We start from the raw sequence: 26,569 nt of genomic DNA, 5'->3' as shown, positions 1-26,569 counted from the left end.
TCTCCAATGGACTATCCTGAGACTTAGGAGGACAAAAAAATGCATAAACAAAAATACCCCCAAAAAACAAACGGCTAGTTTTATGCTAATTCTACCTAGAAATACTAACATTAGGTAGAAAATAAACCAGGAAAATGCACCATGAGTCATACTGCCCTTCGCTGTGGTCACCGCTGCTAGAGCAAATGAAAATAAAACCCCAAGAACACCAACAACATGAAAGTAATTTTCAAAACCAGAAAGACAAACCCATGTCCACTGAATGCTACTTTCTTATGACTCTATCTACTCTACTAACCATGGAGACCTAGACTCATTTTAGCCAAGCATCGGCACTTTGGTGAAGGCCACACTCAGCTGAGTTTTCTTCCACCACCAGCAGAGCGGGATGAATGGGATGTATCAGCCCACCTGTAATTCCAGGCACCTTTTGCAGGTGCCTGATTCTTTTATTTGACTTAAGACTAAACAACTACACTCTGCAGCTAGGTGTCTAAGTCTAGGTGAAACAAACACAGATATGCACGGCTGAGTACTTTCAGGCGCTTTTTTTTTTTTTAAACATAAACAGTATCTACAGTAAAAAGAAATAGTATGTACAGGAAAGCATAGATGATCCCTTCTGGTAGGATCTACCAGTGGTTAGTTCTGTCATTCTAGAGTTAAATAAAAACCGTTTTTGCCACTGGATAATATATGCTCCAAGCCTAACCATATATTACTACTTTTCTCAATTTATTTTTTTATATATAACAAAGTGTCCAAACGAACACATACATAATTTGATTATAAAGCTTTATATATGAAACTCAAAATTCTTACAGGTATTTCAACATTGTCCAGTGGAAAAAAGGGTAAAATTTATTTTATTTTTTTAAAAGTATCAAATGTCCCTTTAAATCATCGTAACTTCCAAAGTACTATTAAAAGCAATGATTAATTTGGCATCTTTTACATACACTAAATGCACATACCTGCAGCCCCTTTACCATTTCCAACAGCCACTAAGGCACGTACTGATTTTTTTCTGCCTTCCTTTGCCTTCATACAAAACACATTTTTTACCTGAAGAAGAAAAACAGAAAGCATCTTGTTATGGCACAATCCAACTGTACTTTTGTTTTAAAGAGAGCCAGTTTACCAAAAGGGAATTAGAGGTCTGTTATGAAACCTCACAGTATATTACAATATATTCTGTCTTTATCAACACATACCATGTAGGGAGTACCAATATGTAGGCTGCCAAAAACCTATACTCAGACATAAAAGTTACCTCAGTAGAGTTTCATTAAAATATCCCCTCCATTGTGTTTAGCTGCACAAAAGATAATGCTCTAATGCTTCTAGCTTCATGTGTGATATTAACTGTGATTAAATAAATGGAAAAAAATTGAAAGTGATATTAATATCTCACTGCGCCTCATGTTTTAACATATTTTAGAAGCATTCTCAGGAATTGCTCAAGGCACGTTGTTGCTTTACATGGGTTAAAACTTAGGACTGAAATCTACCTGCAGACTGCAGAAGGAAGTCTCATTACTGAGATGACAGCTGCTAAAAAGAAGACTTCATTTAAGAGAGGGGACGAAAAAAATGGTATTTCATTCCTGAAACTAGCCATGTTTACAGAAACTCTGCAAGAAATTCAAGCACAGATGCAAGAAAGCTATTTAGTTTAGAGTGGGGAGACACAACAACAACTGGGGAGACAGCTGGCCTTATGATTAGCGTTCTGGAAACCTAAATTTGCTTCTGCCTCTGCTACAGACTCTCCCCTGTGTGACTACAGGCAAGTCACCGCTTTACAGTATCCTATCTTAGATATATCATCTGACATCCTTCATCCATCTAGCTCCTGTTCTACTCTCCCATACTCGCTTCCTTGGTTTTTTAATATATTAAAATATATGTTTACTTAAATATAGACAGATATTTTAATGTGTAGTTTATATGCTATTGTATAAACTATATAAAAATATAATGTATGGTAAATATAAAAAATATATATACATATAAAATAACACACTGGATATTGCTTGACTGTGTTAATATCCATGTCTCAGAACTGCCAGTCAAAACATACAATTTACTTCATGGTTCTTTTCTCTCCTTCCTCTCAAATGCATCAGGATCTACTTTCTTGAAGCTTCAAAATGATTTCAATAAATTTGATTTCCATATGATTTCAATATGATTTCTATAAATTATAAAAACAGATAAGCTAAACATGTATTGTCAATACATGAATTAAGCAGTGTTCCACCCTTTTCTTTAGGAAGCTAGTCTGGTTGTAGCATTATATATCTGGAAGTAGATTATCATAAACCACTTGGTCATGGCTTAAACATTCTTACTGAAATTCACACATACACACACAAAGTTCCAAACCAAAAAATTCCACTGACATGACTAGGTACAGATTAGGAATGAGTGCTTCTGAAAAATTCCACCTTGCATTCATTAAAATAAAGATGCTGTTAAATTCAATATATGTGCACATATATTCTAGGGAGCACTTTAAGAAAGATCAGCTTTGCTAATTACTTATTCCAAGCAATTTTTCTTTCTGCAATTTTATTGCTCACAAGAACAAGCTAAAACCCCAAGGCCCCTAAGATGAAATTGCCTCTAGAAATAGGCTATTTACAGAAAATGCAAAATAATGATGAAAGAAAAGAGAGTGAAGTAATCTCTCCAGGAGCATCAGGCACATGTTATTTTTGCTTTGCATATAAGTTTTGTCTTCCACTGCTCATCTGAATAAGCACTTGTACAAAAAAAAAAAAAAAAAAAAGCAGTTGGCATGCGTATTGTCAAAAATAAAGGACATGATGTTTGTAGTTTGTAGAATGTACTCAAAAATTATTATTTTCCTCTCCAGAAGGTGGCAATAAAGAACTGACAATGAGCTTCTCCAGAAGGCTTCCTAAAACTGCCCTTGTCAGCTGTTTCTGAGCAGCTCTGAAGGAAAATGTGTTCAGTCACCCATCACAATCACTGCTATTGCATCTCTCCCGAAATGTGGCAAAGGCCTTTCAAGCTTAATAATGTGTGCAGGCAGCCATGACTGCTGCAACAACAGTGTCCTCAGATTCTCCCTGCCATAGCCTCATGCTTCCTGACAGCAAAGCAAGCAGAGCTCTTCTGACATGTGCTCAGTGATGCTTCCCTTCTTTCTTGCAAGTAAAGAATGCAGATGAAAGCCTAGCATTAAACTGCTCTGGAATTAATTAATACGCAATGAACAACGTTCCACTTCTAAAACACTGTAACCTTTGAAAAGCAACTGAAACTAAGACACACCCCTATTTACTAGATTGCCACTCTAGTGAGATTTACAGCCACTTTTAAAATTTGAAAACAGATGCATGCTCAACCTTAATCACGGTGTACCTCAAGTTGACTGTCTCTCTGCATCCATTATCCAGTGGTGATAATGCAAATTCAGCTTTCGAGAGCTGAGGCAAGAAAAGCATCTCTCAAATACAAAATGAAGCCACTTCAAACATTTATTAAGAGGAGAAACAGCAAGGAACAGTTTCAAAGGCAGAGTTGAGAACAGGGAAATAGGGTACACTTAGATACAGGCTGCTAGAGGTTATTTTGATTTCAAGTACTTATCAGCTGTTGCACTCTGTTAGAAAAAGGTAAAAACCCAACACTTCCCTCGAGGTTTTGTTCCTTTAAAAGCAGAATGAACGACGGGCCAAACTGATTGCCCTTGGAAAGTCCTCCTTTCTAGAAATCATATTGTAGTCGTGATTTTTAGGAACCTGCCACCTCTGTCGCCACACTCTCGACGCTGTCATTCTTTTGCTGTTGTTATGCAGAGAAGAGTGTCTGCACAGGCTGGTCTCCTCATGGCATAAGGTCCTCTAGACCCCATACGTCTCTAAGGTACAATGTGACAAAAGCAAAATCAGAGCAGGGTGCACTGCTGAAAGAAAAGCACTTCCATGCAAGTGAGCCTAGAGAGGCTCAGGGACATAGACAAAAGGCTGGGGAAGCCAGTTACTTAAAAGAACTGAGTAATAAACCTGTAAACAAAAATCAAGGACATGTTAGCTAGATCATGACTGTATCAGTCTTCTCTGTGAAAAGCACCAAAGGCAGAGCAGATTTGTACCACAGTGAGAGATCGTCTCCCAGCTGTAACTAAAACCTACTGTACCTAAAAAAAAATCAGAAATTCCACAGGTTAGCTGGAGGGCAGAACTCATCTTGCCGCAAGTGACAAGGGTATCACATGGTTTCCATAAAAGTGTGCAAATGGTGGGCAGTGGCAAGGGCAGTGCTTCAGAAGGCAAATCAGTTTGTCTTCTGCTACCATTACTAAGATGTGACCTTCTCAAGAACAGCTAGCTAGTGAATTTATCAGTCCATACTGATGTTTAATGTGTTATGGAGGGCCAAATTCAGTAGCCCAACAGAGGTAAGGCTGCCATAGCTCCATGCTCCCAGGTCATTAAGGGATGTCAGGAATGGACACCTCCCACAGCTCCAGGCCCAGGACTTTGTCCCACTTGGCCACTGGAGTCTAGCCCAGACAGGCTGAGGGACGTGGCTGCAGGTTCAAAAAGTAGCAAAGCTGAGCAAGTATCCCAGAGACAAACGTGCAGGACACTGCCATGTCCAGTTATAAACTGTCACTGACAAGGCACTACCTTAAACAACACCAACATCCAGGACTTGCATAAAAACTAAGTATAAACAGCCACATCCCATTCCTCCCCTTCAACTGCTAGAGACTGCAATTCACTAGTGCAGGCCCATGCACACATCCTCTAGATTCGTGAGCACATGCACATTTGCAGATCCCTCAACTACCACCATGGCGCCTCTGTCCATCTAATACCACTGGCCAGGCCCTCTTCCCCACTTCATGGATCTTCTACTTGCCAGCTGGTCCAACTTGGTCCTTAGTAGCAAACATGCAGCATTCACACATTTGTCTCAAAGGTACTCCACAGTCACAGGCCCCCCTGAATAAAAGCAACTTTGTAAGCAACTCTGCTTGCCTGACCCAGTGTCTGGATCCCAGGCTTCCTACTCACTGGCTAGTCCAGCTTGAAGTTTGCTAGTTAATTACACCACCACCCCCAAACAAACATCAGGTTTGGGGAAGATACAGACCCACACCTCCCCGCTGCCTCCACAGCAGCTGGCACCAGGCTAAAACCTGTGGTCCTGCCCCAGTCACCAGCACTGAGCCCCTGGTTTGCTTCACTCACCCTAATCCCTCTCAGTAGATGATTTTCAGGACACACTGGTGGCAAAGACACTCAGCTGCTCCCGTAGCTTGCACTGAGATCCCACCCACTCTGGGGTGCCCAAACCCCCCAGTTTGATTGCAGTTGCTGGCACCAATTTCACACCCACTGGTCCCCTCATGCAGCTGGCATTCCAGGCTCAAATTCTGTAGGACTCTCCCTAGATCCAGAGAGCTACGGCCCCTCCAAATACTGAGGCTAGGACACTCACTTGTTCCAGCAGCTGACACCAGAGGCCTTAGGGCACCCAAATCTCCGGTCTGATGCCAGTTGCTGGCCCAGTGTCCACTCAATGCCAGTCTCCCAAAGTCCTTGCACTCAGCGCCTGCAGTTCTCATGCACATGTGTGATAGAATGAGATAAGACAGTGAGATAGTTATGAAAGGATTTAATAAGAAGATAGACTGTGGTGATCAAGCGCAGAGCTCAGTCAGGCAAGTCTATGGACTGGCTCCATCTTAAACGCAGCCAGCCCCTTTTTTATACTCCTCCTTTCTGTCTATTCTTCCTTTGTTCCTTATCGATCTCTCTGCTGCACATTCCTTCAGCAGTCTGCACAGTTCCAGTGACACCCCTCCAATATCCTGGAGCCTCAGATTTGCATCCTTATGAGTTGCAAAATACCAGTTTACCGGCAGCTTTTTTGATAGTCCACCAATGAGTGTGATTGACAAGGTTTGTTTCTTTGCCCCCATTACATCTGTCTCTCAGGTTTATGTCTCCATATATTTTGCTTACAGTTTCCCCCTTTTCCATAGTATCCCACTGGACCTCTCTCAGATAATCTTAATGAAATAAACATTGTCACAGTCCACCTATGTACTGGTTTCAGTCAGGGTAGTCAGTTTTCATCTAGGTAACTGTGGCATTTTTTAATTCAGCGTAAGAATAGTGTTGATAGTGCCTACTACTTATGGTTGCTACCTAGGTAACATTCATGCTTAGCTGGCGTAGAATTGATTATCTTCTCCACAACTGCCATTTCTTTAGCTTCCGGTATGAAGAAAATGCTGGGAAAACTGATTTTGATACTTATTGCCAGGGAAACTGAGGATGCTCCTCAGTTTCCTATGTTTTGCAAGTAAGCAGGTGTATAATGCAGGGAGGAGCGGATCCAGGAGAGCCGATCAAGCTGGACAACAGAAGTATTCCATACCATGAACGTCATGCTCCATATGTAAGTGGCAAGTTGCTGGGGAGAGCAATGCCCTGTCTGTGAGGGCTCCCGCTCTGGGCATAGCTTCATCTCTGCATTTTACTGTACTCGCTGTGCTTGCAGTGTCCACCCTCATTGCTGGAAGTGTGCATTATGGTGGCTAACTATTGCTCTGTATCGCTTTTATTATTGTTCTATTAAATCTCTTTCTATTTCAATCCATGAGTCTTTCCTCCTTTTCTGTTCTTTCCCCCCAGGGAAGGAAAGATGAGAGCACGCAAGTGGCTGTTTACTAATTTAGTCACTGCCCAGGTTTAAACAGTAATTACATCCCCTTAGCAACCAGTGTGGCTGACCAGGTTTGGTTCTCATTACCACCTGCCCTATAGTTCGTCAGTCAGGTTTGTGATACTGTATGTTCTCTTTTATGCCTTCTCCTTTATTATCCCCTTTTTACAATGAAAAAAATCCTTAACCTTGGATCCTTAAAGGAGGAGATGCTCTCTCTATTCATGTACCCTTAAAGAAAGCTGGGAATGCAAGCACAGTGGGCAAAGACATAAACACACCTGTACAACACATATATGCATATATATACAGCAAGCCCTGCAGATTAACACAAACGGAAATGAGCAGTACTCACACGAACAGCACTAATAGCCTTCCTCTCTCTGACTGATCAAGATGAAGGTGCACTAGTAGGAAATAGATATACTCCAGTTGCTGGCATTTAGACCTCCTCATACACGCATATGCACACAGTAAACAAGAGTCCCTAGCCCAGGAAAATAGTTAGAAATTGAGTTTAATAGGAAGTCAGGACAGACTATACTGATCAGACACAGGTCATGGTGAGACAAGCATACTGACCAGCCCTGCTTACATGTGAGCAACCCTTTCTATGCCCTTATCGCTCCATTTTCCCATACTTGTTCCTCTTCAAGTGACCTAGATTCCTCCCTTGCTCTCCCTTTGGTTCCTGCTCTAGACAGCCCATAAGTCTTGTGTAATACCGAAGTGCTCTTCCCTGCATTCCACAATGTGTCCCCTACCCCTTGGCAGTAACTCCCCCTCAGACTGTGAGGTCCTCTGGAGAACCTCATCTTGACAGAGGTCACTCCTGGAATGTGGGGCTAAGGCTATCCCAGTACAGCCGCAGGAAGAGGCAAACAGAGTGCCTTTTTCTCCGAATCTGTAATTTTGGTTCCTTTGCCTGCCTGTGTGCCCCTCTGGTCTGTGCAGATGAGCCACTGATGCAGTGATGGCTCTCCTGCAATGGTACTGGGAGCAGTGCCAGCAGAGTGTTACTCAGGTTACTCTACCTGCTATGGCCTCTGCACTCCTTTGCGTGTGAGCAGACAGACCTTGTATCACATAACCTAACAATCAGAACTGTCTCCATCTCGGCCATCAGTAGAATAAATAAAGTACTTCTCTCGAAGAAGAACCTGATTCAGTAGCTATAACCTCTGAGAAGCAAGAAGATTAGAACCAGCCATCCTGTTAACAGTGCATCCATTCGCCAAAGACAAAACTGCAGTACAGAAAATAATCTGGACTCCTCTACCCCTCACTCAGCAAAATACATGAAAGTTTTTGACCAGATACTTGAAGTGTTTTCCACATAAACTAACTCATCACAGCTCTGGGATAGACCTGAAGTGCAGTTTTCATACAGTGGTAACAAGCCCAATCTGCAGAGAAACTATTCACTAAATCATGTCACATGTGCAAAACTCTCTCTTTTATAACTCACTAGGAAGAACAACAGCTCAAATGTGCTACTGACAAAATGCATGCCTAAATGTGCCTTCATATTACACCTCACATCTGAGTACATATCCTTCAGATTAACCCCACAATGTTGCATGCTTAAAGCTACACTACATCTGTTTCTTTTTCCTTTTCAAAGGATGTTACATAATCATGCCAAACTGTAGTTCACTTAAAAGCTTCTGAATGTTCCAAATTACAATTATTTCATCCATGCAGGCTGACAGGTAAAAGAGATAAAAAGATTTAATTACTTAACCAAAAGATCCAATTGAAGGTAGCATCCCTAAACTCTACTTTAAAAGCAGGCCAAAACTCTTGAGAACTCCAAGAATACCAGAAATAAATTCAACTGCACAGCTTTGACCTCTCATTCTTTCCTGTGACAGGTTGCTTCAGCTCCAATCTTAAAAACTCTCTGAAATTTTCATTGTCAGTCTAAAGACACTGCCAGTACCATCCAGGTAACAGAACACTTCCCTGTAGTTCTAAAAGCAAAATCTAGAGCTCCAATACTCCAAAAGTACTTTTGAGCCAACGTCTCATTTGAAGTAAATTATTACTCAGAGAGTATCCTGTATACAATTTTTCAGTCAAGGATGTCAAACAATGGGTCTCAGACACTGTAATTTCATGCAGCATTTCCTTTTCACAAGCCTTTTTTATTGCACCGTTTGCTAAAACAAAAGCTAGAGCACAATTTCCAATGACTTATAAATGAAGGGTTTAGACATATTAAGGAATGTTCTTTTTGTCTCGAGTAGCAAGTCTACCAAGATTATTTCTGTGACCTTAAAACAAACATGTACGCATGGGTTTCTTGCTACTTTGTGGAATGCTGAAACAAGTCACTTCCGCAATTAAACTACTTAGTTTTGTTTAGTGGATGCAGAACAACTGACTAGACAGTGGTACAGTTATAACTCTCTTTTGTGTGCATATTCCCTACAGATAACTCTCTACAGTTGCATGAACCTTTGTGGCAGTACATTTATAAATACTTAAGACAAGGTCCTTCATATCATTTTAACCCAACAAACCTTTGTTTTCTGACTTTACCCCTGCTTTCCACATGCCAACATAAAGCTATTGTCCCTAAGGCAAGCCAATTCTCCATGGCTTGGTAAAGAAAACCCAGTGATTCCTAGTGTCATCAACCCTCAGTAGTCCCAGAACAGAATGAGAGTCCCCACATGACCAACCTTCTCTACCTCCCCATTGATGTTTGCCAAGGACTGGATATGGAAGGTTAAATAAGTACAGGTGACATTCAATTGCAAGTACATAAACCTTGAAACTACTGCTAATCTTTTCCAGCTAGGAACAGATTTTGGCTAACGCACAGTTCACCCTAAGGCCTGATGTATGCTCGGGGCAGCTCCATTAGGTCAAAGTGAAAACAACCTGTAGGCAAACGTGATGGCCAGGAAGAGCTAAAGGTCATTATGGAGCCACTGCCAATGTGCTGGGTTTGGTGGGATTATTTTCTTCATAGTAGTTTGATTATTTCATTTTAGTTACTAGCACAGTCTTTTGTTTTCTATGTAGTAAGAAAATAAATGTGATAACACACTGAACTTCCTATGCCTCTGACTGGGACAGAGTTAATTTTTTCTCTCCAGTAGCTAGGCTGTGTTTTGGAGTTGGTATCAAAAGAATGTGAGGACTCACTGATGTTTTGGTTGTTGCCAAGGAGACCAAGGACTTTTTCAACTTTCCAGCTGCAGGTGCACAGAGAAGCTGGGAGAAAGCAAAACAGGACAGCACCCAGACTGACATCCAGGCTGGCCAGTGAGATTATCCCTACCATTAGTATCATACTCTGTATATATCTGGAGCCAGCTTTTCTGGCTCGCTCTGTCTCTTCTTCTGGGATCAGCTGTTGGAGACTGGGGTGCTCTCTTTTCCAGGACCAGCTGTTTGGTGCAATTGTGTTTGAGCACAAATTGCTATTCAGGTCTTTGTTCTTCTGGGATCAGCTGTGCCAGACCAGTGTTCATGATCACTGCTCAGGGACACACTTGGTATCAGTGACTGGGTGGTGAGCTATTGCATTGTGCATCACTTATTTTGTTTATATATATTGTCTTTATTATTATTATTATTATTATTATTATTTTCTCTTCCTTTGCTGTCCTATTAAGCTGTTCTTACCTCAACCTGTGATTCCCTTTTGATTCTCTCCCCATCCAAGTGGGGAGTGGCTGCATGGTCCTAGTTGCTGGCTGTGGTTAAACCATGACAGCACCTGCAGCTTCCTGTCCCCAGGCAGTCATCATCCTTGCATACTGATTGTCCAGCAGTTTCTTCAGAATTCCCTAACTCATGGCAATGGTATAGACCAAACTCCCAAGCTTCATAGTATAAATATATCCAGTTATCAAAAAAAAATTCAGAAGTGGATCTGACAGCAGTCAGACTGCTGAGGTTTTCATGCATCCTGGTGTAATACAGAAGATGCCCACAATGTGACAGAGGAGGAAGGATGAGCACTCTTATTGTTGGTTTGGCAACTATTTTGCTCACAGATGCACAACTCACAAATTGCAAGTTATGAGTTATGAATTAGAGAACTTTTAAGCTGGAATCCTCATGAATCAAGTGATGAACCAGTGAATTTGTGTGTTATACTAGTCAGTATAAAGGAGGCTGAGTGCTTCTTTGATGTGCTTATTTGGTTTCCTTCCTAGTAGCCTCATAAAATAAAAGTTTAATTTACAGAGTGTTGCCCTGTAAATCTGAACGATCCAAATGGACCATGACAAGAACACCGAACACTACTTTGCAGATGTGCAGCACAACCCACATCAGATACTGCCCATACTATGATACAACTCTGTGAAGCATACCAATCTCAAGTCAGTTCAACTAAGAATGAAGTCTGTAAAGAATACTGCTGGAGGTAACATGCAAAGAAGAGATTCAGCTGAAAGCCTAGAATTTGGCTTCATTTACTGCATGCTATCTTGACTACAAGACAAAAGTATTTACTTTCAAAGGCTTTCTGTAGAGCTCATCACTAACTCAATTCCTGGGTAAATACAATCTGTATGTTTTTTCAGAATATCCATGCAATCACCCAATCACTGCAATTTACTTTGATTGACTCTAAGGAAGAACCAGTTAGTTATTTTTACTATGCAAGTGTTAAAAAATATCTCTTTTGTCCTCTCTTCTTCCCCCCCCTCCCTTCCAACAACTTCTAAGAAAGTAAATACAAACAAAACCCACACAGACACTCAAAACAAAAAGGTCCACATACAGTTTTACCTACAATGTAGGAAAGAATGAGAGATAACCCTGAGCTCAAATAGCAATATAAAATGGCTTTGTATTTCAAGGACCAAGAAAGATAATACCAAATCTCAGTATCCAGAGATATGAAGCTCTGTACATAAACCAAAGCACCAGTGTACTTATATCTGCAGAGAGCAGCTTTTGCTTTAAAGGCAGTATCAGTGTCTTTATGTTGCTAATTTTGCACCATTTCTTTGTACAAATTGAGTGTATTGTCTGACCAGAACTTCTTTAGCAAGTCTATACCTTTCTGTAATTTAACAATCAACCACCTTTTTTTTTTTTTTTTTGTTAAAAAACAACAGTACCATATTCTAACCATCTGGCTGAAAAGGGAACTACTCTGACGTAGGAAAGATTGCACTGACGCACTTAAAATGGGGCCACGCTTGTATAAAATTCTTCAAGTAGAGTTATCTTTATTAGAAACAGGTAACAAAATAAAAAAACCATGAATGTAATACCAAGCAATCAAAAGGCAGAGCTTTCACAAATGGCAGAGGACAACCTTAGTGTTGGACAAAAAACCTGAGATCTGTCTTTTGCAAAGGGCATTACTTATAACTTTATCTTCTCCCTTAGAAAGCTCACCTTTGTGACAGATTCAAAGGGCCACTAACCTCATACGTGTTTTCAGGCTTTATTGATTACTAGGTCTCACTTTCTAATTTTGATTGCACTACAAGGCAAATACTATCATAACACAGGATACCATGTAGGCTACTTTTTTTACTATGTTACCATGTTGATTTTGGAGAAAGATAAAAGAAAAACTCATCTGAGGATGGTTGATACACAAAAAGATGCTTTACAGATAAAATAAGAATGGCATATGTCAGCTACAGCTGTAAATTTTAATTACCACTATTATTACATTATGTTAACATTAAATACTACCATCAGTTCTATTCACAGACACTCTTATGCATAAAATATGAGCAAAACAGGAAATGTGCCTTCAGGTTGGCAGGGAAAGAAAGAAACAGGTAGTCCATGTCACCTACTCTAAGTAACACAATAGTCTACAGCAGGGGTGTCAAACTCATTTTCACCAGGGGGCACCATCAGCCTCGTGGTTGCCTTCAAAGGACCGAATGTACTTTTAGGACTGTATAAATATAACTACTCCTACATTTACACAGTCATAAAATTACATTCGGCCCTTTGAAGGCAACCACGAGGCTGATTTGACCCCCACTGAAAATGAGTTTGACACCACTGCTCTATAGGAAAGCCAGGAACAAAACCAATATGCAGTCCCTGCTGCTGTCCCCATAACAGTCACTCAAGGCAGCTCTTTCTCTGTGACTGCTTTATCTCTAGCTAATATGAAAATCTGACCTTGTCTGTACTCTATTCTACAAGCAGGGAAAAACCAAGTTAGCTTTTCTGTTCCTACATTATAAGAAAACACTTTAATAAGCAATTCCTCTCTTTCAGCAAGGGAGCACAGCCTTTTTAGTAGCATAATCAAAACGGAAAGGGGCTTCTGTATCTTTGTTCGTAAGACAGTCCTTTAAAAATGGCTTTCAGTTTCTTGCTACCAAGTATATTTCCCAGCAAACATTATTTTAATCTCCTGTACTACTGTGAAGATAAACAAAATGGAAAAGGCATACAGAAATAGCAACAGGTATGTCATCTATTTAAAATGAGAATGCTAAAAAAGATGTTTATTTCAAAACTTGTAGTCGTTATCAGAAAATTATAGGACTCAATTATTATGGGCCCACTGCTGGCTTTGAATATAGAGATTTTTCCTGCTGCTGCTGTTTTTCTGCAAAAAACATTACTCTTTCTCAGTTCACGTCTGTGGCAATCTCATGCAATAGTAGAGCCACAGCCTACTTCTAAAAGTTTTTTTATTATTCTGATGTAATAAAGCAGTGAAACAGATTCTTATAGCACATGGAACCACTGCATAGCAACTTATTTCGTTGTTTAATCTAATGAATTTAACTGTAAATACTTATGCCAGCACAGAATGGCCAACTTTAGTAAAAACCTACTGTAGTATCCAAACTGACAGTCAGTTGTGACATGTCACAGTAACAAAACAACAGCCACTTTCCTGTAATGTGCCCTTTCAATTAACTGAAAGCACTGCCAACTGCAGGGCTCGTTAAGAAAAATCACTTATTTTATGAGTGGTGCCAATGCAACTCAGGTATTACAAGTTGCCTTCAAACAGCTAAAGGCTAAGCGGTCCAAATGGTCTTTGCTACATCAGAGTTGAAATCCAAAGTGCCCAATCTGCTCCTAAAACTAATTTTTTGAAGGAGCTTTAACAAATTGTGTGGGTTTTCCAAAACCCACCGCAACAATCTACTTTGTGTATGGCTACTCCTGATCTAAGAGGAATAAAAAAAAAATGGAGGCAGCTTTTCTGGTTCTTCATCATCTCAAGTGAAACCACACACATGTAGTTTTAAACCCGAATAGATTAATTTTGCATGTAAAAATAAGAATGCATAAAAAGAGTATGGAACAATTCAGGACATCTCATTAAGGCTCGTGTAAATGTTTGCTTTTGTTGCATATATCATTCTCAACATAATCTCTAAAATACTATTAACTGGGAATTTGGTATGTAAATTATCCACTTACATATGATCAGATGATCACTAGCTTTTATTCCAACAATACCATCCTTTAAAAGCTGTTTTGGGGAAGTCTAGAAATATGCACACCAGCATTAGCAATGAGGTACAGAAGCATGCAATCCATTTATTATCGCAACAAACCAGATGTGACATTAAGTGCAAGTTTGCTACTCATTTTATTTTCTATTGTCTCTAGGCATCAATGACAAATCTGACAAGAATGTATTAGAGATACTTGAGAAAACAGAAAAAAACCTGATACCAAACTCATTTGGATAGGTTTACATTCATGTCTGTTTAGATATACATGACATACAGAGCATTAAATATGAACTGCCGGTGAAGGCCAGACGCTTTGATAAATGTTACCTTAAGACTTAGACTGAATACACTAATTAACGGAAAAGATATCCCTCAATAAACAAGCTTTAATTCCATTTGTTCTCGTGTGTATCAGTACCACTTGACACATTCTCTTAAAGACACTGAAAAGTCAAAGTTGAAACAGCAATTTAGTTTTAATGTAAACAGTGATCATATTCAAAGAATAAAAGAGCTTTGTCAAGATAATAGAGAGGACACTACAAATACCCATCTTACTCTAAGTGATGTAACACTAAAAAATTATTAATAAAAATAAAATTATTAATAAAAATTAAAAAAAAAAAGATGAGGACTTAATTAAGGGAAAATATGAATGAAGCAGCAACGCAAAGAAAAGCCTGCAAAAAAAATATTAAAGATGACTGACAAAAAAAACCTGAAAAAGAAACTATTTTTCATTTGCAAGGATGTCATCATCACTCTGATCAACATGCAAAGTGATTTTGCTCAACAAATTTTGCAAAGTGATTTTGATCAACATGTTAATTGTTACCATAGAAGAGCACTACTGAATAGCAGAGACACCTGAGACAATGTTGGCACACCGCCATTTCAGGGCAAAGAAAATATGAGCCCAGTGATGGAGGGTTCACCACATTTAGGGGGAGAGGGGCCTCTAGAAATTATGAGAGGGAAGAAAATACACTTTTAACTCAGGCAGGACATTTGCTAGAGACCTTTGGAAGTTCCAACAGGACAGCATTATTCTCAAATGCATCAGATACGGAAAGAGAACAGTTCAACGGCTGCAGATCTATATGTATATGGACTAGAATACAGAATACCCACAGCTGCTGCCAAGGAGGAAAGCATTCCTCTTCCCTCTCATGACATTTACTGAGAATAACAAGCATGTCCTTTTACCTCATGACAGTGCCAGATGAACACACCTTGGGAGCTGAGTGCATATCTTTGAAGGTAATTCTACCCTTATCTTAAAATAAAGTGGAGTGCACAAAGCAAAATGCAATCAGACATAAGGTCTGGCACATGACCACCTCTGCAGAACACTCTGCAAGGATGAATTCCTCCAACCTGCAGGCCACTTGAGTAGTCATAGGCATAGTTTCCTGCTCTGTGGAGCTTCACAGACTGGTGAAGTGAGCTTCAGGGCACGAGGAGCTGAACATGTCTCTAAGACGTCACCCCACCAAAAATGTTGCAACTAATACTGAATCACCGAGCCCCTTCTCCTTCACCAATAAGATCAATACTTATGAACAAGAAAGACTTGATCAAATTGTATCCTATCTGGGGGCTTTCTGATGGCCCAAGCTGGAAGTGGTCAATTTGCCATATCGTAGAAGGTTTTGCTTTCTAACAGATCAACTATTTTAGCAAATATCAAGTTCTTTTAACATGTTAGGTATTGCAATAAATAATTTTGAGATTTCAGTTGTCTAAAAACGAAACTTCTGGCCATAGACAGAGTTGGAAATGACTTGGCCACTGCTACCACAAGGATCACGAAAATTGCAAGTAGAAGAGAAGGGAACATGCACGAATAGAGAGCAAATAATTGTTCTAACTTCCAGGGCTGCTCCCTCCCTCTTTGGATGCTGTGCTTCATCTGATTCTGGACTGGGAGCAAATGAGTCACAAGAAACCAATTTATTTCTGTAGTCATGATTTCCCCCAACAATGTTCATGTTAGCTCTATTGTTTCCATAGCAACTAATGTATTGGAAATGAAAGAAAACTAATAAGATAAATGGGAAGCATAAAATATCTTGTGACAGTGTGGGTGTGCTTAGGGCTAATTGTTAATGGTCAGCTTCAGAATGAGTTGCAAGTTGCCTTCTTCAGTAATGGCTTTTCCACTGAGAGGTAATATAGGTCCACATATCTGTATTACTAACACTTTACATTTCACTAGTAAAAAATTATTACCAATGGATTACCTTGTTATTGAAGCAAACTTCACCTTTATCATATTGGAAATAAGTATCTTCTCTGACCACATTCTGAATGGTGTTTCTGTTGAGAATTTGGGTTGCTAAAGAACTTTTTTCGGTAGTGTTAAGGACCTTACCCTTTAGCTTAAAGTTTTGCTGCCAGTCAGCAAATATCTTGAGTGACATGGATTCAGTAGTCAGCTAATACCACTTCACACCAACCTAAGGATTGCATAGCACCAGTCACATATTAGAAAGTTACTGTATGTTTGAAAACAGTGACGTCATCCAATGTAAAAGATCAACTTTTTTTTTTACAACTCTGTAGCTTCTTAACTTACCAAAATAAAACTATTCTAAGGTAATTGACTGATTTCATAGAATCATTTAGTTTGGAACAGACCTTCAAGATCATCAAGTCCAACTGTTAACCTAACACTGCCAAGAACACCACAAAACCATGTCCCTAAGAATGTCATCTACATGTCTTTTAAACACCTCCAGGGATGGTGACTCAAACACTTCCCTGGGCAGCCTGTTCCAATGCTTGATAACCCTTTTGGTGAATAAATATTTCCTAATATACAATATAAACCTCCCCGGTGCAACTTCAGGCCATTTCCTGTTGTCCTACCACTTGCTGCTTGGGAGAAGAGACCAACACCCTCCATGCTACAACCTCGTATCAGGTAGGTGTAGACAGCAATAAGGTCTCCTCTAAGCCTCCTTTTCTCCAGGCTAAACAGCCTCGGTTTCCTCACCTGTTCCTCATCAGACTTGTGCTCCAGGCCCCTCACCAGCTTCATTGCCCTTCTCTCAACTCGCTCCAACACCTCAATGTCTTTCTTGTAGTCAGGGGCCCAAAACTGAACACAGTATTCGAGGTGCGGCCTCACCAGGGTCAAGTACAGGGGAATGATCCCTTCCCTAGTCCTACTGACCACACTATTCCTGATACAAGCCAGGATGCTGTTGGCCTTTTCAGCCACCTGGGCACACTGCTGCCTCATGTTTAGCCCGCTGTCAATCAACACCCCCAGATCCTTTTCTGCCAGGCAGCTTTCCAGCCACTCTTCTCTGAGCCTGTAGCATTGCCTGGGGCTGTTGTGACCCAAGTGCAGGACCCAGGACTTGGCTTCGTTATATTTCATGAAATACCCAGGACATGCAGAATGCATATCAGCACATATGCTGTTCTTTAAAATATTCCAGGCTTCCATTAAGAAGCCCTAGTCAGCCAGTCACAGAGTTCAAGAGTACAGAGAATTCTGTGAATCCCAACCAGGAATAGGTTTGCAAGATAAGCACGTGGGAGTCAACCTTTTACTTGCAAATAAAGATAGCGGGATTTACAGCATACATTAGATCTTATTTTACCAAAAACAGAGACAAGGAAAATATTGGAATACAGACATCTTTTGTCAGTTACTACTTTTGATTGACAGATATTTTCAAAGTGAGATGATGTAACACAAGCTGTTTAGAAGTGAGACTGGAAACAAAACTTATATTAGTCCAGTCATAATCATCATCCTTACTCTGTCAATAAGCACAATAACAAAGTGGATATAAAACCATGAATGGAAAATTTTGACAGGATATTTTTCCGAGAAGATACTAATATAATAGCTTAAGACGTCTAGGACAAGTGACTATCTTTATTGATTGAGAGGCACACAAAATGGGATCTTTGTCCCACTCATTCGCTGCCCTCTGCTTCCTCTCCCCCCTTTAATTATTTGGTTATTTTAAAAGCAGAATGATAGAACTTCCTACTTGTAGTTTTGTCTGAGAAATAACTCTAATACTTTACTATGTTCCTTATTATGTCTGTTCCTGAACTATTAAAGCTTTATCTGCCGCACTTGCCATTTCAGAGTTACCTAAAACCACCTTAGAATCAGATACTACCTGCTCAACAGATAATCTGGTATTCTTTTCATTGGAGTATTACATCAAGTAGTTGAAACCGAATACCAGATTAATTCCTTTTGCTGTAAGATTGACTTAGCAAAGACCGGTTAAATAATTGGAAGCTTAATATAATATAGTAGTCTGTATTTAAAGTCCTTGAATAGATCTGTAATGCTTACCTCAATGACTCTTGTTTCAAATTCTTCATAAGTTTCTGTTGGGAGAAAAACAGGATATTACATTTCCTCGTATTACTTACCTATCATCACAGGTCCCTGTAGGTGGTATAATTTTAAAAGGACATGATTTTCATGTAACTGTAATTTATAAGTTAATTTCAGCAGTAAGTAAAAAACCATATGAATAATTTGAACAATTTTATCTAAAGTGAGCTTTATTAGCTGTTTCCTTTCAAAAATACTTCAGATATATTGTTTTACTTGACTCCATTCATTCAAACTCTTTTAGAATAAGGTCAGAGAAGAAACAGCATATAGCTTTTACTTATAAAGCATAGATTTTTTCATTTCTTCAGTAAAGTCAACATATGTGAAGAAAACCAGCTTAAAAAAAATCCAGTGAAAATGATAACTTCCCAGAAAGTATAACACTACTCTTGTTATAATTACAACACAGCTTCTGTTATAATTAAGAGATGACAACTGTTAAATAGATTAATTCTGCTCTATTAAGGACCTAACCTCCAGCTGCAATCAATATCTCATCTTTTTAAGTACCATACATACAGGGAAGTAAGATGGAAATAGTCTCTAAAGACTGTCCAACTTAAATAACCAGAGTAGCAAAAAGAAAAATATATTTATTTTTTTTTTTTAAAAAACAGTAAAGCAAGACATACTAATTTAACTACTTTGAACATCACACAGAAAGCAAAGCTGATAGAAAAACGGAGACATCCTCAGAATCTGGATTTCTTTTTTTTAACATATTTGTCAACATGAACCAAATTTTTCAGATCTTGTATGCTAACAACACTGAGGTTTCTACAAACTTCCTGTAGCCATTTTCATTAGAAAACATGAATGTTGCTGAAGAGAAGCTGCAGCATATAATTCTAGCCATGCCACAGCCTCAGGACAAAGAGATTCATTGAATTTGGTGGTTTCAGGTCTATTCCTCCTACCACCTTTACAGTGGTATGCACACAGTCAATGTCTCAGTTCCCCTGCAATATCATGAATTCTCTGAATAAAAAAATGCCGAAAGAACTCTGTGGATGTGAAAAGCCACACAATTTTCAACAGATTAAAATGAAATTAGTGTATACTAATCAGAAACTGCTTTTTCTCAAGCACATTTATAATACAAGCTGACAGTTACATTTTCCTATTTTGATTGTCGTACCCTTTCCTCTTTTTGGCAGAACTTGACCTGACTACTACAGTTTCCACACAGTCACCTTTAAAGCAAGTAATCAACATCAACAGTACCAGCCAAAAACAAAATCAAGGAAAATACCAGAAGGTAAAATTCATACATGCAAAAATGTTGTTGACTACAGCTGCCACTTCTGTTAATGGAATAAACTACTTGAAAATATATATGAATTTAAAAATAGCATAGTCTTGTGCTCAAAGTATGGAACTAGAACCATGGAATTGTCTTGATTTTTTCTGAATTCCACCATTGACTTATGGGGAATTTGGATCAATTCATTAATTTCTCAGATGTCCTGTTTTGCAGTTGTAAGATTCAGCGACAGGCTGCCAAATTCTTTGTCATGTCCCTGCCTTCCATGGTATATTTGCTTTCAGGGTAATTAAATGAAACACAGGCAAGTAAATAGAGGAATTATTTCATTTGTATACTGCAGTATTATGTTGATATTAAAATAGAATGAATTGCTCTTTAAATTGAAGACAAACAAAAATACTCAAAGGGATTGGCAGACAAGCTCTCCTTAAATTCACAAAGTAAATCTGAGGCAAACAATGTATCTCAGACACTAGAGCAACAGCAGCTACAAATGAAAAACCTGGGAAGGGAATAGAGAAGTAGCAGACACCAACAAGGGCAGAATTTATAAAGCAGAAAGCTACAAAATGCCAGTGCAACTTCAATCCACATAGACAAAAGCATTAGATCTCACTAGGAAGATAACGCTCTCACTACCTTACGGCCTGGTTCAAAGCATGTCTGAATTTTTAATTAATGTCCAATAGAATGAAACCAGAGAATGTTCACAGACAGACAGAAATTAATAAAAAAAGAACTAGACAGACTGAAGAGCAGAGGTGACTGTAAGAAGATCAGACAACATAATTGTAATTCCATGGATCTAATTTCCCATTTATGTTGACTTGCTGCAACATACGTTCCAAGATCCAAGCTTGCACTGGGATAATATATTATTGGAAAAAGAGAACTCTGAAAAGATGAAGCAGCTTAACTGTTAGAATGATCATAACAGGTCTGAAGAAACAGTGGCAGAAAACATCAACTGCCTTTCACAGCTCATCTTACTATACAAGCTTACAGAAAGATGACAATAGACATACAAGTATCTTTTAGTGCTTCACAAAAAAACCTCAGCTGAACATGAGTAACAACTCATTTTCCTATTTAATTAGTTTTAAAAGATCAGGCTTCTAAATGTTAAACGAAGCTAGTACAGAACTTTTAGTGTTCTGAGTAACAGCTTTGTAAAAAAATGTTAAGGTCACCTCTCCACTCTGTACAGAACTTCCAGTTTCACTATGATATTTAACTAGGCAGTAAATAAAGACATAAATAACTCCTATTAGCCATGTTCAAACTATATAATCTTTAACTGTATTTCATTACTTGAACTGGGAAAAAAATGCCTGATTTATCCCACTGGCTTAAGGAACTATAAAAAAATAGCTAATTTCACACTCAAGACAATTGATGTTGAACACAGAAAAATATTTCTATATTTCAAGACTCCTATAACAGTCTACAACATAATACAGTACTCTGTGATACAGTATAACGTCTACAACATAATACAATGGTCTAGAAGCTGTATTAAACTAAGCAGTGATTTAACAAATTTCACTTGTGTTAACACAAGTTGTTCTTTGATTTAGCTGTCTTGCTTCACATATGGGCACATAAGAAAGAAGTATAAAATCAATTTTCAATCACAGGAAAAGTCTGGCTCTCACTTTCTTCGAGTCCCTTATCGGAAAGGCTAAATAAGACTAGGATATTCAGTTCTCTTACCTCCATTAGGACCTGGGTCAGGAGGATCCAAAAGGACACCTCCCCAACACTTTCCACTCCATCCTCCCTCTCTCTTAATTTTTATTTTTCTTTTCTTCTCCCATGTATCTCTCTGCTGAACAATTTCCGACTGAATTCTCTCTCGTTCTTCTTTTTTTCGTTGAGTAACTGCCTGGACTTTCCCATTTTGTATCACAGGAGCATTAAGACCAGGCCAGAGGAAACCAGAACGGCCTTAAAAATAACAAAGAAAAAATTATGTTTTACGTGAAATTAGGACTGAAACTCTGCACGCTGTAAATGCAATAAAATGGAAGGTTCTCATATATTTCAAGATACAGAATTTATATCTAAAACCCAAGAATAACATTAAACAATCATATTGAGATTTTTTTGAAGACAAAGATATCTCAAGCAGTTCTGATACCACAGAAATTAACAACAATTTGTCAATTTATTAAATCGAGAAACACCATACATGAGTAAGTTGAGACATGTCTTCAGCCCCTTATGTGTGAATCTACCTTCACCAATCTCCTGGCCTTTATTGAGATTCTTCCTTAGCTTTTTCTTCCTTCTCTTTCCTCTTCCTTTCTTTACTCCCACACCAGTCTCTGCCAAAGCTCCTTTCCAAAGCTCATCAGCTGTCACTGAAATAAAAAAGCTTTCGTAAGTAATGTACATCTTATATTGGAAACTGAAGCTGAACAAAACAAACAAATCCTTGAAATGTTAACTCTTGCTTGGTTTTTACTTGGATTTATACTGTAGTATTACAGCCTTGCTAAGAAAGTGATTTCCTACTACGTGTGTACATAGCTGGTACAGAGATGTGACTTTACTCCTGATGATTGCAAACAGACAGCCACCCAACCAGCGGCGTGGTTTTAAAGGGATTTTCAAAATCAATCTAAAGGCAAACACTCCTAATCAGTAACCAGTAAGGTATTAATTCACAGGTTATTAAAAGAAAATAATTCCTTAGTAACTCAGGGCAACAATACTTCTAAGCACTTATCCAAGGATGAATATCAATGACGGTCAACTTGAATCACTCCTAAAAATATCCAAGGGTTAGCCTGCTTTAAAAAGCCACAAACCACAAGAAGTTAACAAATTCTGTGAGTCTGCTGCAGTTCCCATGTTCTGACAAAATACAAGGTCCCCCTTCTTGTCTGTATAAATGCAAAGGGATGTAAAGAGGAAGGAACGTAAGAAACTTTAAAGAGCCTCAGGCTTTGGTCAGGCCTCCCCTCTCAGTGACTCTGTACAGTGCATCCACTGTCTTAAGATGTTTCACCCAACATATGAGGCCATGAATTCAGAAGCACATATTATACTATTTTCCCGACTGAAGGAAATACAGGATATCCTCGTAACTTAGACAAAAATGAAACTGATAATGTGAAGAAGACACCATAGACAATACTTCATCCTGTTAGTCCAGACAAGGCTACCACCACAGAATACACAAGTGTCACCATTCTTGTATTTGCAGATTAATGCTATTATGTGTTTCACCCAGCGATAATGTTACTATGGCAGTTTAAATCTTGTCTTCTCTGATTACAAACTGATTTTGTTTATTTAAAGTAGACAAAAATGTCAGTACACACTTTTAACCAAGGTAATTAAAATAATTAAGCTCAAATCACAACAGTTTCCTAATACCAATTCATGCCTGTTAGATTAATGCATGTGAGAGATCTTGTCCCACAGACTGGCAAACACACTGGAACTAGGGAAGCTCTGCTGTACTGACAACAAGGTGTGGGACAGGACCTATGCAGGATTTCTAAAGCTACTACTAAGTGGCCAGGTTTATTTTTATATTGGTTTGTATTAGGCATAAGTTTGTATATGGTGTCAACTACGTTTTTATTTGGTCAGCCCTCTATCGGTCAGGCAGCTGGACTAGATGATATTTTATTATCTTCCAAAGGTATGACGCACATCTTTTCAAAAATCCATTTCAAAGTGGTATGCATTATTGTGATTCTTTTTTGAGAAGTATAATACAATTCTGAACCAAGTAATCAAAGCTCAGTACATTGGAAAGCAAGCATGGACAGGACATACAACACCACAAGTCCAAGTAGCTAGAAAATAATATTCCCTCAAGATGAGCAAGAGCAGAATGGCCTAGAAAGTCACTACATACCCAAATAACATATTGTACAAATAGCAGACCAAGCCAAAATATGTAATACAGATTTCTGCTGTATGAACAAGTAGAAATTATGTACTAGAGACAAGTAGAAATGCCCATGGATTGCAAATAACAGCAACATTTATCACACTTCTTATATGTTGTGAAGCAAGAATTGTATTTGCTCCTGGATAGGCTTTAGTCCCTGTAAAAAATAAAATTTCTACCTGAAATTACACTCTCTCTTCTAGACATTGAAGTAAACCCCAATGTCCAAAGGTTCATGGTTTAAAAACTTTCACAAACAGTAACTGTATCAAAAAGCTTGAAACCAGCATTTGAACTGTCAGCCACTAAAAAAATTTCCAGCTGATTACAACAGACTGATAAATGTAGATGCTTGCTAAATGCAAAAAAAAAAAAATCCCCAAACCTTCAGCTGCACAGAACTCAAAAGAGAAAAACTTCATTGCTGACTCAGCATGTTACTTTCAATAAAAGCTAAACTGTGATAGATATTGGACTGTCTACAAGCAGTGAGTATCACCCTAAGATAGTACAGCATTAAAGTTCAGTATAGAAAACGACTGATGGTAAGTAGGCTAATGTATGATGAAGCTTTTAACGTCATCAAGTGGACTACAGGACTGTTGCATGAGCTGGAAGGTTGACAATCTACCACATTAAGCCTCTTAGCTTATCCAGAAATCATTGTGCAACTAGCTTTTTTTTTTTTTTTTTTTTTTTTTTTTTTTTGTGATCATCTTGCTAGCCTGGAAACATGGAATTATAACAAAGGTGTTTACATTTTTGTATCTTTGCAAGGTTATTTTTAAGCTGGAACAGTTCTCCAAACTACTACAATTTGTATGGCCTACAAGGAGTCATCACAGCTACCAAAGCAGCTGCAGAGGGGCAGCTACAAACAGTTTAGAGACAAGAACAGAGAGCTCTTGAGCTGATAATGCACTCAAAAAACCCAGCACTTTCAGCCATATTCTAAATATCTGTATGATAAAATCACTTAATCCCAATAGAGGAAAACAGCAAAAGTCACAGAGTAAGGAGATTGCATTTATCAAAGGAGACCAGTCAATGCCAACAAATCCAGTGAGATGAAGTCAGACTGACAAGTTTGGCCTCAAACACTGCACAAATTCTGACAAAATTAGAACCAAAGGAAAACATCACATTTGGTACCAACGTGCAGTTCATCTAATCAGTCTATAATAATGTCATCATTGGAAAGCATCTGAATTTAATGAAACACATAAGAAGCCTGCGGGCTACAGAGCTGCGAGTTCTTTATAAGATGGCAGATATCACACTGATTTTAAGACAAAATGACAAGAATGGATTATGGACAAGACAGGCTGCCGTCAAGAAGACTACAATGGTGGGAACATTGCTTATGACAGACAACATAGCAACAAAGAAAATAAAAATCTGACCACAGGAAAGGTCCATCTGACTTGGCAGCAAAGCACCAAGATAATTGGAGAGCATATACATAGGCAGGAGAAAAGTCTTATAGAAGAAGAAATAAGCCCAAACAGAAATGAGGATCACTGTATTGCAGAAATAATCTGAAATTAAGACAGTACAGCAGGTATGTCTCTCACTGATTTGTGGCCTTTATTTTGCTTTTATAAAATGGAAGGCTGCATGCATTCCTCCAGAGCTAAAATAGACCCATTCATAAGTCACTCCACATTTCTAGTCAGTTCCCGAAAAACACACATCTACTAACTGAAAAAAATAGTGTAATATGAAAGAGTTTATTTTATGGCCTTGAAAAAGATCCACTACTAAATCTTGCTGAAAGCATGCTTTACGCAAGCAATTGCTAACAACTGCCAATACTGAAGTTTCTATAACGACACTCTATTTTACTTGATCTACATAAAATATGTTTGCAATATTTTGATGAAAAGTATTCTTTCACCAATTTTGTCAAAACCAATTATCGAGGCTCCAAAGCCAAAGAAAACTATGGTCAGACGCTTCCTCCATTTGTAACACAGAAGACAGTAATGACTGAAATGCTGTCCAGAAGTCTTATCAAAACTCTCCAACTTCTGATAAAGCTACACACCCAGTAGCAGTCACTCTTCAGTAGAAATAACTGATGCATAAACCTTCTAGTTCTGGTGAAGCACACCATTAAATGAATCCTCAGTCACATGCCTGGGCGATGTATTACTGTAAAATTTAAAGTGTCGTACTTTGTTTAAGCTGTATGTTGCTGAAGATCTCAGAAAATTAATCACTCTAACACTGTCCTTATACATTATGTACATTTCTATTATGGGAAATAATAATAATTTACAACTCAAAAATTTTTAGGAACCAGTGTCTAAATCACGTCAATCTACAAAATGTCCCATGAGAAGCCTTTATGTATTAAGTTTGGTACTTTGGGTTTCATTTACAACTTCCATTTTAAACAATTTTTTTTCATAATTTCATGGCTACTACACAATCACCAGATGCCCAGAATCTACTACTGAGGAGCAAGACAAATATGCCAATTCAGGAAAAAAGGTTACTTAGCTAAATTAGAGAACACAGACAAACACTTTGCACATTGAGTTTGTTTCCACAGTGGCCGTTAAATCTCTTTACGCTAAAAGCAATGCTTTTTCTGGCAGGTTGTGGGCAGCATTTCAACCGTGCAGATCTTGTAAAAAGTTTTGGAAAAGTAAGGATGGGATTCAGCAGAACTGCTACCTCAGACTTCCAAAAGGCAGACTTGATCTCTTTAGGAGGCTGGTTGGTGGAGTCCCTTCGGAGGCAGTCCTGAAGGGCAAAGGAATCCAGGAAGACTGGCCTCTCTTTAAGAAGGAAATCTTAGAGGTGCAGGTGCAGGCTGTCCCTGTGTGCCAAAAGAAAAACTGGCAGGGAAGAAGGCCAGCCTCACT

The 26,569-nt window shown here is 38.7% G+C and overlaps 1 protein-coding gene across 3 annotated transcripts in view; it reads right to left on the bottom strand.

Annotated features, from left to right (window-relative positions):
• Nucleotides 1-26,569, bottom strand: part of MRPS5 (mitochondrial ribosomal protein S5) — a 68,617-nt gene that overhangs the window by 24,154 nt on the left and 17,894 nt on the right. For all 3 annotated transcript variants that reach the window (XM_065058927.1, XM_065058926.1, XM_021296317.2), the window contains exons 3-6: nucleotides 22,024-22,149; nucleotides 21,500-21,733; nucleotides 18,472-18,506; nucleotides 975-1,065 (exon numbers count right to left, since the gene is read on the bottom strand). In XM_065058927.1, coding sequence (XP_064914999.1) covers nucleotides 975-1,065; nucleotides 18,472-18,506; nucleotides 21,500-21,733; nucleotides 22,024-22,149 — 486 coding nt within the window. The remainder of the gene's footprint in view (nucleotides 1-974; nucleotides 1,066-18,471; nucleotides 18,507-21,499; nucleotides 21,734-22,023; nucleotides 22,150-26,569) is intronic.

This window comes from Columba livia, chromosome 3, assembly GCF_036013475.1.
Source record: "Columba livia isolate bColLiv1 breed racing homer chromosome 3, bColLiv1.pat.W.v2, whole genome shotgun sequence".
NCBI classification, from domain to species: domain Eukaryota; kingdom Metazoa; phylum Chordata; class Aves; order Columbiformes; family Columbidae; genus Columba; species Columba livia.
The sequence above is the reverse complement of the archived record's forward strand: the minus strand, read 5'-3'. Positions and strand labels throughout refer to the sequence as shown.